The sequence below is a fragment of the Parasteatoda tepidariorum genome, chromosome 12 (genome assembly GCF_982258835.1).
Source record: "Parasteatoda tepidariorum strain Cologne lab strain chromosome 12, Ptep-v5.0, whole genome shotgun sequence".
Lineage (NCBI taxonomy): Eukaryota > Metazoa > Arthropoda > Arachnida > Araneae > Theridiidae > Parasteatoda > Parasteatoda tepidariorum.
The window spans coordinates 14,266,144-14,280,843 of NC_141766.1; the positions used below are offsets into that span (position 1 = coordinate 14,266,144).

Genomic DNA, 14,700 nt, shown 5'->3' on the forward strand with positions numbered 1-14,700 from the left:
GTTAGCCTACCTAAGTGAGGAATCATTGAAATTAATCTACGTAATGCTCAATTTTTGCAGTTTTTATGAGTCCAAACAATGCAACCTTGGAGTAACTTATTAGAAACATAAAATTAGATCAGATACATTTTTCATTTTCTCGAAACTGTGGCTTTTCTTCGTGTGGACATTTTGTGCCATTTTCATAAGTAGAATGCAGGGCACTGACAAAAGATTGGACAACTCTTAACCTAACAGTCATAAGTAATAGTTACAAAATTAAAACAGATATAAAAATTATTATCCAACCTATTATCCACTAAATAGCTTTGCCTGAAAAAGTTTGAAAGCAACAACCTTTCAAAAACAGACTTATTTTGTCCGTTCTGATGTATTTAAATTTTTGGTATCATGTTTCTATTTTTGTAATTTTTCAATATTAGTGATGTCTTTACAAAACTAAAAGTGTCATTAAGTGCTCAAACAATGTTATTAAATCACGCAAAGCTGGAATATCATACTATATCTACAAGAACGCAAGTATTAGACAACAAATCCAACTCAAGAATTCAAAAACAACAATTTCTAGTATACTCTCTTTTTTTTAAATATCATACATAAATTATTTAAATGAATATTAGAGTTTGTCAGAATTAAATAAACAAAGGATTAAATATCATTAAAAAAACTAAAATAACCTTTTATTTTCTTTTTTATTCTATCAATGCCATTCTATCTAGAAATTTGCAAAATAGTGCTTTGGCCGTTTGTATCTGCTTCCTTTTGTATTTACATCACAAAACGAAAAAAAAAATGCTTTTATTAACATTAAAATCTCCTTCCCTTATATAATTCAAGTGTATATATTTTATTGTGACACTTATATAAAGTGAAACTACCATTATGCTTTTGCTAACTTATTTTAAATTTACAGGTATTTTTTTCATCTTCAAAAGGAGGTTCTGCCTGCCAAATATATTTTATGACTCTCAGTAAGCCAGGCATGAACAACTGGTAGTATTCTCTTAAGTGCATAAACTTTTATGTGTAGTTGCTGTAGTGTGTTTGTGCATAAACATTTGTATTATATTGCTCAATGTATAACTTTTATGAGCAGTTTGCTACTTTTGTAAATATTAAAGCAAGTTTTATTTATCAAATTTGTGCTTGTTGAAAGTATTTTAACAAATTTATAAATATATGTTTTTTGTCTCTTGTATCAATCAGTGTAATGTTTTTTTTTTTAATTTAAGTTCAAATAAAAATTATTGGCCTTTTAGTATTGACTTCTTTTTGTGTAATTTATGAAAACAAGACATATAAGACTTTATCTTTTACCTGTTAAAAATTTTTTCATGCATATCATTTTTGTCCCTTTTTTGTAAAATGCTTAAAAAATATTTTATTATTTTTATAATGAGTAGTATTTGATTTCATAATAATAAAACCAAATCTTGAATATATGAACATGATAATTTTCTTGATTATAGACTTTATAAATTTAATTTACTTAAAATATTAAGTTTAAATGTAGTTTCTATTCTGAAAAGATTTTTCAAAAATATACTTATTGTTTTATTTAGTGAATCCTAACTTCCTGGGAATTTTTTGATCTATATACTACTACTTTGTTAATTAAAATTGTAAAGCTGTACAATTAATAAATAATGTACATAATAATAATATATAAGCTGTTAAATTTTATAGTTTTTATTTGAAATACCGTATATCTACACCCCCTATTTTTGATTACAAGATAGAAAATTTCTGATATGCTAGGTGTATAAGTGAAGTGCTGAAAAAACCAAGTATAAAAATGTCTAAAATTGGAAAAGACATTAAAAAGTTATTACGTCTGTAATATTTTTTCAAGTTAAAATTATTTCACATTGTTGTCTCTGCATAACGATACATTTGGCCCTCAAATACAGATAACATTATTGAATCCAACACAGATGATCTTCTGGAATCTTAAAATTTATAGGTTTTTGGTATGTTTTAAAAGTTTTCATTGTGTTATATGCTTTGAAATAATTATGAATAAATTATCTTATTCATGATTGTTTTTAATGTAATTTTAAGTGGTTCTAAAAAAACCTTTATATGTAAAGAAAATATGATTAAAGAAAAGGCAAAAGTGTCTATACCATATTAAAAATAGAGTTTGAAAGGGGTAATACAGTTATTCATATCTATCTTACTGTTCTTAAGATATTGATATTTCATGATCAACGTATGTCTGACTTTATTACGGGTGTATAAGTCTAGCTGATTTTTGTTCAGTTTTGGGAGTTTGAAAAGTTAACTAATATACCAATATGTATGGTAGCTATTTAGAATTTAACTCAAAATATGTAAAGTCATGTAAATGTATTTACATATAATGTGATTTATGGATTTATTTAGGAAAATAATATTATTTCTCCTTTAAGAAAAGTTACGTAAATTTTATAAAATAAAAATTTCCATTGTATGAGTTGCTCTAAACCAAGTATTGAGCATTTGTTAAAAATTTAAATCTATTTTAATTTTGTCTTTAAAATTGTAGGTTTAAACTGTGAAGGCAGTTATTTTTATTGTTATTCTTTTTTTTCTTTCAAAATTGTTTTGTAATTTGGTTCTTTTTCTATATTAATTGTAAATTATTGAATTATATTTGAAGTTTAATCAAGCTTTCAAGCTCACAAATTGTTTATTCTAAAGAAGTTGTGTTTCACCATTCAGCACAGGACTAAACACATCTGTTAACTCATGGTAAATTATTTGACTTTAAATTATATGTGCTACTTTCTCTGCATTATTTTGATGTTTCACCATTAGACTTTCCTTTTCAAATCTTATTACATACTATTTAGAGGAAATTCTAACTTGTGTAGTTTTTCAACTGAGTCAAACTGTTTCTTTGAACAGATTTGCTTGTTAAAATATATCAGAGGATTTTAGAATGAAATTAGAAATATATAATTCTTTTAATGATCTTTTGTTTAAACTAATAACTTCTGAAGAATAGTACATAGATATTATCAATTGTTAATATTTAAAAAAAAGCACTTTTGAGTTAATTTTGAAGACATTTCATTTAAAATATTGCAAATGAAGGATTCTAAGTGTTTATATTTATTCTGAAATGGCCAATGTAAGGGTTTAACAACAGATAAATTGGATTCACATAAATTGATTTTGTAATAGTTTTTAATCATCAGTACTTTGTATTTCATTATTTACCTTTTGATGACTCTTATAAGTCATCTTTTGCTAAAATTTCCACACTTTTGCCTTTTTACCGCAATGTCAAATAATCTTTTTTTTTTGTGTAGGAAAAAAATGTAAAAATAATTGTAAATATATATTTTTTTTAATCTTCAATTTAATAAAATGATTTGCGTAATCCAAGAATTAAATTATTATTAGAATTAAAGAATTACATATTAGAATTAAATACAAAATAAAAAAAAAACGTTTCCTTAAAAATTCTTTGAAAATCATGCGAAAAATTGCTTTTAAAATGTCAAAATGCAAAAAATCATTTTGACCTTTACATTATTCTTGCCCACTTAACTCTTGCCCTGTCCTTCATTGGTATCAGTATGTTTTTGCTCTTGAACTTCTTATAAGACAACTTCATTTCTCACTAACTTTGAAAAATCTTTTTTTATTATTATGTTTTTACATAAGATAATTCCTGCTAAGTGTTTGCTTTTCATTCTATTAATAAGTAATCTAATTAAATGTAGTTTAGGGAATTTTCTTTTTGTCAAAGTTTGTTTTTTTAAAAATTGTAATAAAATCATTGAAAGGTAACAAGGTTCGATTCGCTATAGACTTTTATTTACATTTTTTCAACTGCAAAAAAAGTACATTAAACAATCTGAATCATGTTTGATTCTTTATATACCACATAAGGATTCACTAGTTTTCACTTTTAAAAGTTCATGTTTAAAATCACTTTTATTTTGAGGTACATTATGCTGAAAGATGAATTTTATAAGTTATATTATAAAAATGAAGGAAAAAAACATTTAAAAAGGAAATTTATGCATTGCTATAATTTTATACCAATTTTATTTAATCATTTTTGAAAAAGATTTTTTATTACTTTTTTTAAATTATCCTTCTTTGGGGTTTCATACACTACCTACAGATAATGATTTGAGAACCCATGCATATAATTGGAGGTGATATTATAGACTGAGATTGTTTCTCCTAGTGTTTTTCTTTTTCCAAATTCAGGGTAAGTTCAATGCTGAAGCTTATTCCACTTTTTTGAATGATAGTGTGCTTCCTATGATGTGACAGTTTTCAGGTTATGGATCCCTGTTATTTCCAGGAGAATAACACTAGTTTTCATGTTGCCTGATCCGCCATGAATTAGTACTGAGACAATGGAATAAACCAAAAGAACTGCTCTGCCCATAGTCCAAACCTTAACCATATCCAGAAACTATGGAGCAAATTGAATCACAAAATTAATTGGTGCAATTACCATTCCAAATAGGTGAAAGAATTTATAACTCTTTTCCAAGCTAAGTGAAAAAAAATGCCTCTAGCCATCATATAAAGATTTATAGAAAGCATACAGTTGAGAGTTGAGACTGTATTTATTTATCAGGGAGGCTCTATCAACTATATGAATAAATTTGTTTTCTTTTTCTGTCACTGGTGTCTAAATATTTATTGGTAGATAGTATATTACAAAAATGGTGTCTCTTAAGCACACACAGGTAATGTCTTCATCTGAAATGTTTAAATGCATGAGAATTTTCCAAGCGTTGAAGAGTTTCCTCTAATTGTTCAAATTGATAATCAGTTAGAGATCTGTAGGATGGTCTTAGAGCAGCTATTATTCGCTGAAATGTACTAGGAATTCTAGACATGATTCTTGACACAGCTAATGTGAAAAACAGTGGCAACATTAAACCACCTAGAACACTAGATCCTATGAATTGTCTAGATTCTTGTTCACTAATACTGTAGATGTTATGCTCTTTCAGTTGAAAATCCCTTAGAGGGGTACATAAAACTTCGTCCAAAACAAGAATTAAAATTAATCCACATATATTCTTCCGGTCCATAGTGCGAGAAATGTCTTTTTAGCTCTCCTGCAAAATACAAAATAAATTGATCCAGAATTTTAACATTTATAAAAATTAGATTTTTTAACTTATAAACATTATGATTTCCTAAAAAGTTTATCATTGATTATGTAACAAAAGGGGTTGAGGGTGTAACAATTTGATAGATTATGAATGCCGCGTTCTATACAAGAGTCAGCATAAATAAAGTTCAGAACTAGAAGTCAATCCTATATAGTTTCGATTTAAAAACCATGGCTAATTTTTTTGTTGCTTATCCTTAGAGCCTGCGATGCAATATTTTTGTACAGATGTCTGTCTATTTGTACAGAAGTATAGTTCCGAATAGAGTGCCATGGCTAGCTTTTAATGATTCAATATTTTCAAACAGCTGCTGATTTTGATTGATCTTGAAAAATTTTGGTTAAAATTAAATCTCATACAGAGATCACAAAATTTAATTTGTGTGTCTCTCATTTTAATGAAATTATTTAGGGTCTTTGTAGCATTTATGGTATTAGTTACAAAGTAAGTAAAGTAATAATAATATTTAATATAAAGTAAGATACATGTAGCAAAAAATTCAATTTTGGTAAAAGATACAGCAGAGCAAAATCTTCCTGTGAATCCTATATTGTCTTAATATTTTTAAAACCTTAAAAAACATCCTATATAATCGAAATAGTTCTAATTTTTTTTTCCTTCAAAATATCCAAATATCTTCATATTGGAAAAGGGGTAAACTGCTCATAGGAACCCTCAGTTAACGTTTGAAAGCAGATGTTTTTACCCGACGCAAAACAGTTTTATATTATATTTGCCCATTTTCTTTTAGAGAAATTGCCTTTCGAAAACAAAATTTACAGACTTTACATCCCATAATGAGTAAAGAATCTGTAAAACATACACTGGCTATCATAAGACAATAATGTTTCCTCAAGTAACAATTGAATATTCTGCTGATAAAGTTACAGATTCGCGGAATCTCTATGTAAACGACGATGACATACTAGACTGGAAATTTCTGAAAACTTATTAATTATTTCTGGAACGAAGTTTTCGAATTAAAAGATAATCTGGGCCTTCCCTGAAAGGTTTCTCTGCTAATAAAAGAATTGTCACATCTGAGAAATAAAGGATGAACCTGAACACCATCAAGAGAATTAGAATTATCAAAGATGCTGTAAAAGGAAAGGCTTTGGATGTTTGCATTACTCAAGAAATTATTAAAACTTACGAGGTAAACACAAAAGCTCAAAAGACTTTAGAATAAATAAAATGTTTTAAAAATATACCGCAATCTATACCCTATAGACATTCTGATTTGAATGGGAGAGTATCAGGCTCACAGTCCTAGATTTTATTTGATTTTATAATCGTCCTTTAACAGCCGACCCAATCTTTTGGATTTACGACTACTAATGTTCAACTCCGTAGCCTTATAATTTTGAACCCAATCCAGATGACAATGGAACTCCTGGATCCAGTAGTGGGAGAAATTGGCCTTCGTGGAGGACTTTTTGATGGAACTAACCCGCATTTGCGTTGCATGAAGGGAAAAACCACAAAGACCTGCCATGGCAAGGGGAGTCTAGCCCATGATCCGTCTACCACTGAGGATAGTCGGCACTGTGGTCGGTCCAAGCCGGGTGTGGAATTCGTATCGACCAGTCATCACCGGGAATCCAACCCGGTTCACCTCATTGGCAGGCGAAAGCTCTATCCCCTGAGCCACCACGGTTTCCAAGTCAATGATTTTATAACTGTCGTTGAACAGCCGACCCAATTTTGGGTTTACGACTACTTATGTTCTGCTCCGTAGCCTTGTAATTTTGAACCAATACAGAAGACAAGGAAACTCCTAGATCAGTACCCCCAGGTGTATGATTTGTTATGGGAACATGGAGCACTTTGTGACTCGCCAGATTTAGCGTGCACCAGTCACCATTTACTACACGGAGAGTCTTCAACCGGCGGGGATTGAACCCACGACCTCTTGGACATGGGCCCAGTGCCCTACCAACCAGGCTATCCTGACCCCCAGTCAATGATTGATGAAGGCAACCAATGTCTCGTAACTGGAATAGAACGAAAATGTATTAAAGAAGTAGAAGCAGATTAGGCTGTAATAGATGTTGGCCACAAAAAGTTGATAATTGCGAAAGAATGTGTTTCCTTAAAAAATAACTTCAAAGATTATTTAATTGTATTTTCAATTTAGTCCAGTAAATGAGAAAATAAAATATGTTAGTTTGATATTACTAATCTATTATTAGAATCTTCCTAACTTTTTTGATAATAATATTTGAAATAAGATATTAATTAAGGTAAGTTTCTAATTGTTAAATAATTTTAGTTTTGATTATGTTAAAAAATATGCATTAAGCAATATTTTTGATTTTCCTATATAATTTTTTTTTTAAGAAATCCCCTTTTTTAAAATTGTTACTTCTATTCCTGATGATACATTCATATCTTTGTGCAGTGGCCCCCATCCCCCCCAAGCTCTTGGGCGCATTCATCCCCCTCCCCAAAAAAAATTTGCTAACTTCCCCCTTCCATGTTAGCTTGTTCGAAATAGAGCTACGCTGCTTCTTTTATTTATGTACTTAAAAAAAAATTCTCTCGTCAAAATTCCCCCCCCCCCAAACTATTCGTTTTATATGGTGTAAAAATTCCCTCCCAAGCCTTAAGTGGGTGCATTGTGCGCCCACCTTCCCCCCTGATGGGAGCCCCTGTCTTTGTGAATACACACGTTTGGTTTACAAAGCGAAATATATTGTTGTATAACGTAGTATGAGTAAAATTTACAAATTGAGTGCTATTTTTCGTGTTCAAAAATATATTTTCATGTTTGTAATTTTTACTGGTCTCCTAAATCTTCTCTTGGCTATATCTTAAAAAGGTGCTTGTAATAGAAGGGTATTTGAATGAGAAATATGTAAAGTTACAGAATAATTTGTTCAGTAATTCTTGAGAAATTTTGAAAAATTATGTGATATTCTTCAGAATTTGAAACTTTTATCCATAAAATGTTCATGGACATATTTGAATATTCGTTAAAGTTTTTAAACTATTTCCGTTAAATGGTGTTATTTTGCGATACTCACGTTTTCTGGAACCAGCTATATCAAAAATAAAGGGTTTTTTTCTTTTAGAAATTTTTTGGTAGTCTCCGGGGCAGAATTAGGTTTTGAAACAGTTGTCATTTCAGTGATAACTTATAATTTAAAAATTTTTTTTATTTTTATTTGATTATGCTTCTTTTTGTTTTCTTTTATTCAGATTCCCAGTATAATGAACGTATTTTTATTTATAATTTCAAACCTTTATGTCTTTAGTTTATTTTATATATTATGATAACCAACAATATTTTACTTTTGATTTAGACTGTGTGTCAATTTCGGATAATGTGTCATTCATTCCTGTTTATCATACTGTAGGCTGTAATCATAACCGTAAAGACAAACTGATTTTTCCGAGGTCAGGATATTAACGGAAGATAAATAAAACAGTCCAATGATGCAACATAAAGAATTAATACTTAATGTTGAACTACTAAGTTGCTTTTTTTCTCACTATTTCAACAAATGTTAAGAAGAATACGTTAAGAAGATTGCTTGCTGATATCAATTTACAATATTAAAGGAAGATAAATAAAATAGTGTAATCCTATGATGAAACACAAGGAACTAATACTTAATGTTGTACTATTAAGTTTCTTTTCACTATTTCAATAAATGTACGTTAAAAAGAATGTTTGTAGGTGTTTATTCCAGGAGCGGCACCCTCTTTTGTAGAGGCTAAAAACGGCCTATATACTGAACAGTGAAGTATCTGATTTTATTTGGTAGAAGAGATAGCAAATTTTAAAAAAAATCTCTCTTCCAAATGAAATTTCTAATAATTTGCTTGATGTTGAATTTAAAGTTTAATTTTTAAGTAATTGTATAATTAATTGTAATTAATAATAATAGAAATAGAATTAATAGAAATAGTAACTACAATAGAATTACTTATAACTATAAAAATAAATTTAATACTTTTATTTCGGATATTTTTTAATTTTCCCCTAAGAAATTTATTAAAAAAAATACACATTGAAAAGTTTTTGAGTTATTCAAAAAAAATTCTGTTTTTATTTGCTATCAGAAAATTTACTGTGGGCTTCAGTAATGTTTAAGGCGATAAAAAAGATGACGGAGAGCTACCCCACCCTACGTGGTGAGTTAGAGACTCAAAAATATTTTTCTTTTCTTTTTTAAAAGCAATTCCCTTATCATATGAAATAAATTTTTTATACCTAACGCGGAAAAAAAAGAGTTGTGCATATATATATATATATATATATATATATATATATATATATATATATATATATATATATATATATATATATATATATATATATATATATATATATATATATATATAACATTCAGAGCGCAACCTTGCAATTAAACAAGTTATCAAAAAAAGTCCCAAAGTAACCCCACTTTATGGTACACTTTTATCCACCCCCTCAACCAACATGTCCACTGTCCCATAAGGTAGTGGCTCAAATATTACTTATAATACGAACGTAAATTCCCGCATATAATTTTGATGCCTAACAATAGTGATGTTTAACAGTATTTGAATTTTTAAAAACTATATCGATCTTAAAACATACATTAATTCTGTCAGTTATTATTATTTAGAGTTTGAATAAAAAAAATATACAACAACAATTACTCAGTGATTATTTCTTCATGTTATTATTTGACATGTACGTTATTTGTATTCTTTTTTCTTTTTTACTATTATATCATTTTTTAAGCTCTCTGGTAATAAAGCGTCTAATACCCACTGCCTATATATGATTTATTGCCAAGTAATAAGTTTTTAATTCAAAACTTAGCTCCTACAGAGAATCTGAAAATGGTCATTTTTAATATAGTTTTCTAATATAAATTCAATTTTTGGTATTAATTTAATTTTTAACACTCTAAATCTATGACAACTGAAAGAAAGGTTTGCGCGTGACCTTCAAAAATTGGGCTTAATAAGTATTTTTTTAATAATACACACAGCCTCTGAAATTGGTCTTAAAATGTGTTTTTCTTTCACTTTAATGAAGAGGGCATTTTTTGCGCTTAGCTTTTACTTTTGAGAGTCAAACACGATATATAGATCCTGACTACGTGTAAAACTGAAGCTTAAAATTCAACATTTTAGGTATAAAAAATAAATTACCAACTGTGTATAACCTGACAATTTGTGTTGCTAAATCTCTAGATACTTAAGAGTGCTCTGAGCAATGTATCGAAGTTGTTTAATTTTAATATATTTTTTATTAGCTGAATACCTGCTTTTCGGACGAGAGTGCGAAAATAGAGTAGAACGAACGTTTACATCTTTCTTAATAACCACCACTGCGTGGTTTGTGTCCGTTTTGTCTGACTACTAAATTGATCCATGAGGCAGTCTTCTCTCTTCCAGGTGTTGGTGTATAAGGGAATATAATAATTGATCACCTCACTCCCCTTGAAGGAAGATTTATTCAGGGTGTCCCAAAACGACCGAATAAACTCTGCACAGCTAGATTCCTCGTTGGGAGTACATAAAAACTGCCCAAAGAAACGTTCCTGTACGATCCACAGTTAACGAGAAAAATACGAAAAACAAAGTATGACGTCACTGCCGGTGCAAGAAAAAAACACTTTATTGGACATATCCACGGCGTGCTCAAGCCTGCCTCGACATACACGGCGGACACTTTGAACATCTGCTTTAAATTGTACATAGTATACTGCTGCCCTGTATAGGCGGGGGGACTACTAGACGAATCTGCAGAAAAATCAAATCTGATACTGAATAATTAGCTCAAAAGTACATTATAATTATGACTTTTAATTAAAAATCGAGTAATACATATTATAAATTGATAAATAAAGATTCGCTGAATTGAATAATGTAGATGGTTCCAATAAGTGGGAGAGCTCTCGGTTACACAGGAATTCCAACTCTTGAATGCAACTTTCTTCAAAAATTGCAAAAATAAAAATGATAAACATAAAAGAAATTCCAAAAATGAGGAAAATTGAAAATATAATCGTCTAAAATGTTCGTTATAGGACGATAACCACATTATTATATGAAGAATATCTTGAAAGTTGTAGGGACCGTTAATTGCGAACGACGAGAAAATGACGAATGCGGGTTAACATAAAATATTAAATAATGACTTGAAAAAGTATGAAAAATAGTTAATTTATAAAATGATAATAAATTTGCAATAAGTATAAAACATTTTAATTGAAAAAATTATGTTCTTACTGCAAAATTTTAACGATTCAAACGAAAATTGAATTAAGAGATTTATTTTTTTAATAAATATATAGAAGTTTTAGTTCGAATATACTCTTTTCTTTTAATAATTTTTTTTTAGCACTACAGCCAGCTCGTTACTCTAAATGTGAAATCAAACTATGAATTTACAAGCAATTATAAAAACAATATATTGTAAAGTTTGCATGATGATTTGGTTGAGTAATTTAGGCAATTTTTTTTCATATTGATTTGCAATTGAAGTGGCTTATTTAGAATATCCATGAAACCTTTGGAACATAAGAAACTCTACAATTTCACCGAACCCATTTATGATCTCGGGGTTTTAGATCATTACAAATGCCTTTAACATAATATGTTTAATAACAAAAACAAGGAAGATGTTCATGATACAGTGCCATAGGGGAAACTGATTATTATTAATACTTTTGTATTACTGCGCAGAACGCAATCTGTTGGGTTTTAGAAATTATTATTATTAACATTGAGAAATACTATTAACACCTTGCTTAGTCTGGCCTTGATTCTGTTTGTATTCTGAAAATATTTTAGTAAATACAATTATCAGAAAACTGCTTTTATCAAATCTCACGTATTTATTTATTATTTTAAATTTTACATTACGACCCAAAATTGTTCACAAAGGTTTACGGGGAAAAAAAAGAAGAAAAAAACCTCTCAAATTATAACAACAAAACAAAATGTTTCTGTTTCAGTAACATGAAAATTAAAATAATAGTTTTTCGAAATTTTTGATTTAATTGAACAAATTTAAAAAATATCTTAAAAAGATGAAGGCACTCAAATAAAATAAAAACAAATGTAACTTTTAAAATGGAAAAAAATGTTCGTTTGTTCAAAAGTATAATTTACACTTTCCAATAGTTATTGTTATGTACATAATTATACATTAGTGTACATAGATTTTCAGGCATTTAATATATTAATTGTTTGTTTTAAATATACCGGTGGTAAAAAAATCTTAAAAATTTTACATGCTCTGTTTTGTAGACTAACATATATCTACCGTATATGTTAGTCTACAAAATAGAGGCCTAAAAGAAACTTTTTGTATGCCCTAACCTTTTTTTTCTAATGCGTATCAAAGGAAACGTATAAATAATATACTTATTATTAATTTGTCAAAAAATAATAATAATAATATTATACCAACATTATTACTTTTATGTTAAGTATAAATTAGATATATTCAATATTATCAACAAAGAAAGTAATTTTTTTTAGAATAGAGATAATGTAAAACATTATTGTTAAAAAAGTATTATTATTGCCTCTCAACATGCTAATTTCTTTTCGTTCAAAACTGTTAAATGGCTACTACGTAATCCTTCTTATCTTCCAAAGTAACGAAACAGTAAACTTGAATATCAAGTAGGGACGAATTTTAAGCAAACTTTGCATGTTTAAAAAAAAGAAAGTTAAAAAAAATCACTCTCTCCAATATTGTCAAATCTTATATAAGATTTGCAGCAAATGTTAAGTGGGGACCTTATAGGCGCGCCGAACTATGAATTCCAGATTAAAATTTTTTCTCTTTTAAATATCATTAGTTTCATTTGCTAATTATGAGTTCTATAACTTCTTTAAATTTTAATCCGGTTTACCTAAAAATTGAACTGAATGCCAAGTATTATTGTGATTGATTACGAATGTCTTTCTTAATTTTTTTTAACAAATTGACGACATATTGATTTAAAAATTGCCTTTAGGTACGCTTTTATCAATTAATTAATCGAAACCAATAAACGCGATCGAAAATAACTAAGTGTATTTGAAACTACAATAATAACATACACTGTTTAATTGAATTAAGTAAAAAACTTATGAAGTTATCGAGTTATGTTGTTTTAAAAAACATTATTAAAATTTTCAATCTCCTCTTCACTGTAAAATTTGACTATCCGAAGACAAGTGCGGTGGATTTGTATATTATCTGAAACTTAAACTGGTCTCGAAAAGCTCTTTAAGTTTGATATACAATAGAAGACGCAAAAACTGTTACCGGTTGCTGTCTACGGCTCTGTTCAGAAATTACAATTTTTCCAGCCTATCTATTTTAGTTTGAATCACTTTCAATATTTATCAATTATCATTTATTTTTTTAACAAAACTAATTGTTATTAAAGAAATTATTAAAAAACACATGATAATTACCTGATAAGGAGCAATTAAAAACACAATTAAAAATTTATCTGTAAATTGTTGCAGCTAATCACTAACACTCTGTTTTTAGTAAGTATGACATTCACTTATGTTGCCCAACTCTCAGGATGTAGACAACTCGTTTCTTTCTGCCCTAGGCTAACCACACTTATACATCTTGGGTTGCTTTAGGAATTATAATAGACGCAAATGAAATAGAATATTCGAGGAAATTGACCTAATTTATTTTTACTATATGAAGTCATTGACATGAATGCCGCTATCATTAAAATGCTTGTTTACATTGGAATGCTAAATAAATAAAAAAAATGAATGTCAAGGTGTGTCGTGAAAATCGGCTTTCAAGCCTATAAAAAGTTGTCTCTGTGTGATCACAGACAAATATAAAACAAAAACTTTAAATCCGGAATTGCTAATTTACTTCACTTCGTGGAAATGTTTTTTTAAATTTTTTTTTACGAAATTCATGTTTTATGGCTTAGCAAAATTGTTAAAAAAATATTGCCCACCACTATAAGCGTAAATAATTAAAAAGTTCATATAGAGCCGTAGTGTCTCAGGGGATAGAGCGTTCGCCTTCCAATGAGGTGAACCGGGTTCGAATTCCAGGGATGGCTGGTCGATACTAATTCCTTACCCGGCACGCACCGACTACAGTGCTGCAAAAATATCCTCAGTGGTAGACGGATCATGGGTTACAGTCCTCTTACCGTCAGGCTAACCGTGGGAGGTTTTTGTGGTTTTTCTTTCCATGCGGTTTAGTTCCATCAAAAAGTCCTCCACGAAGACAAATTTCTCTCAATATTTGATCTAGGAGTTCAATTGTCTTCTGGATTAGGTTCAAAATTACAAGGCTACGGAGTTGAACATAAGTAGTCGTAAACCCAAAAAATTTGGGACGGCTATTCAACGACGGTTATAAAATAAGATAAACTTTCATATAAAGTGCCACTTTATGCCACACATCTCGTTTTTAGCCCATAAAAAAAAATGTTAGAAAAGGTAACCAAAAATCCAAAAGTAACCAAAAGTAACAAAAGTAACCAACGATTTAGTATTTTATTTCTTACCATTTCATAATTTTTTTCTCCAGAAAATAAAGCCAAAACAATGTAGTACCAGAATTTTTTTTCAT

The 14,700-nt window shown here is 28.9% G+C and overlaps 1 protein-coding gene and 1 long non-coding RNA gene across 3 annotated transcripts in view; one reads left to right on the forward strand and one right to left on the reverse strand.

Annotated features, from left to right (window-relative positions):
* Positions 1-1,258, forward strand: part of LOC107449496 (serine/threonine-protein kinase mig-15) — a 65,852-nt gene extending 64,594 nt beyond the window's left edge. For both annotated transcript variants that reach the window (XM_043045543.3, XM_043045542.3), the window contains one exon: positions 914-1,258. In XM_043045543.3, the coding sequence (XP_042901477.1) occupies positions 914-997 (84 nt within the window). In that variant the 3' untranslated portion in view covers positions 998-1,258. The remainder of the gene's footprint in view (positions 1-913) is intronic.
* A 2,535-nt stretch (positions 1,259-3,793) lies between these two features.
* LOC122269975 (uncharacterized) lies at positions 3,794-13,661 on the reverse strand. The gene is made up of 2 exons (XR_006225521.3): positions 13,557-13,661; positions 3,794-5,078 (listed from the first exon to the last, which is right to left on the reverse strand). It is a non-coding gene; the product is annotated as an uncharacterized LOC122269975 (long non-coding RNA).
* Positions 13,662-14,700: the final 1,039 nt, after the last annotated feature.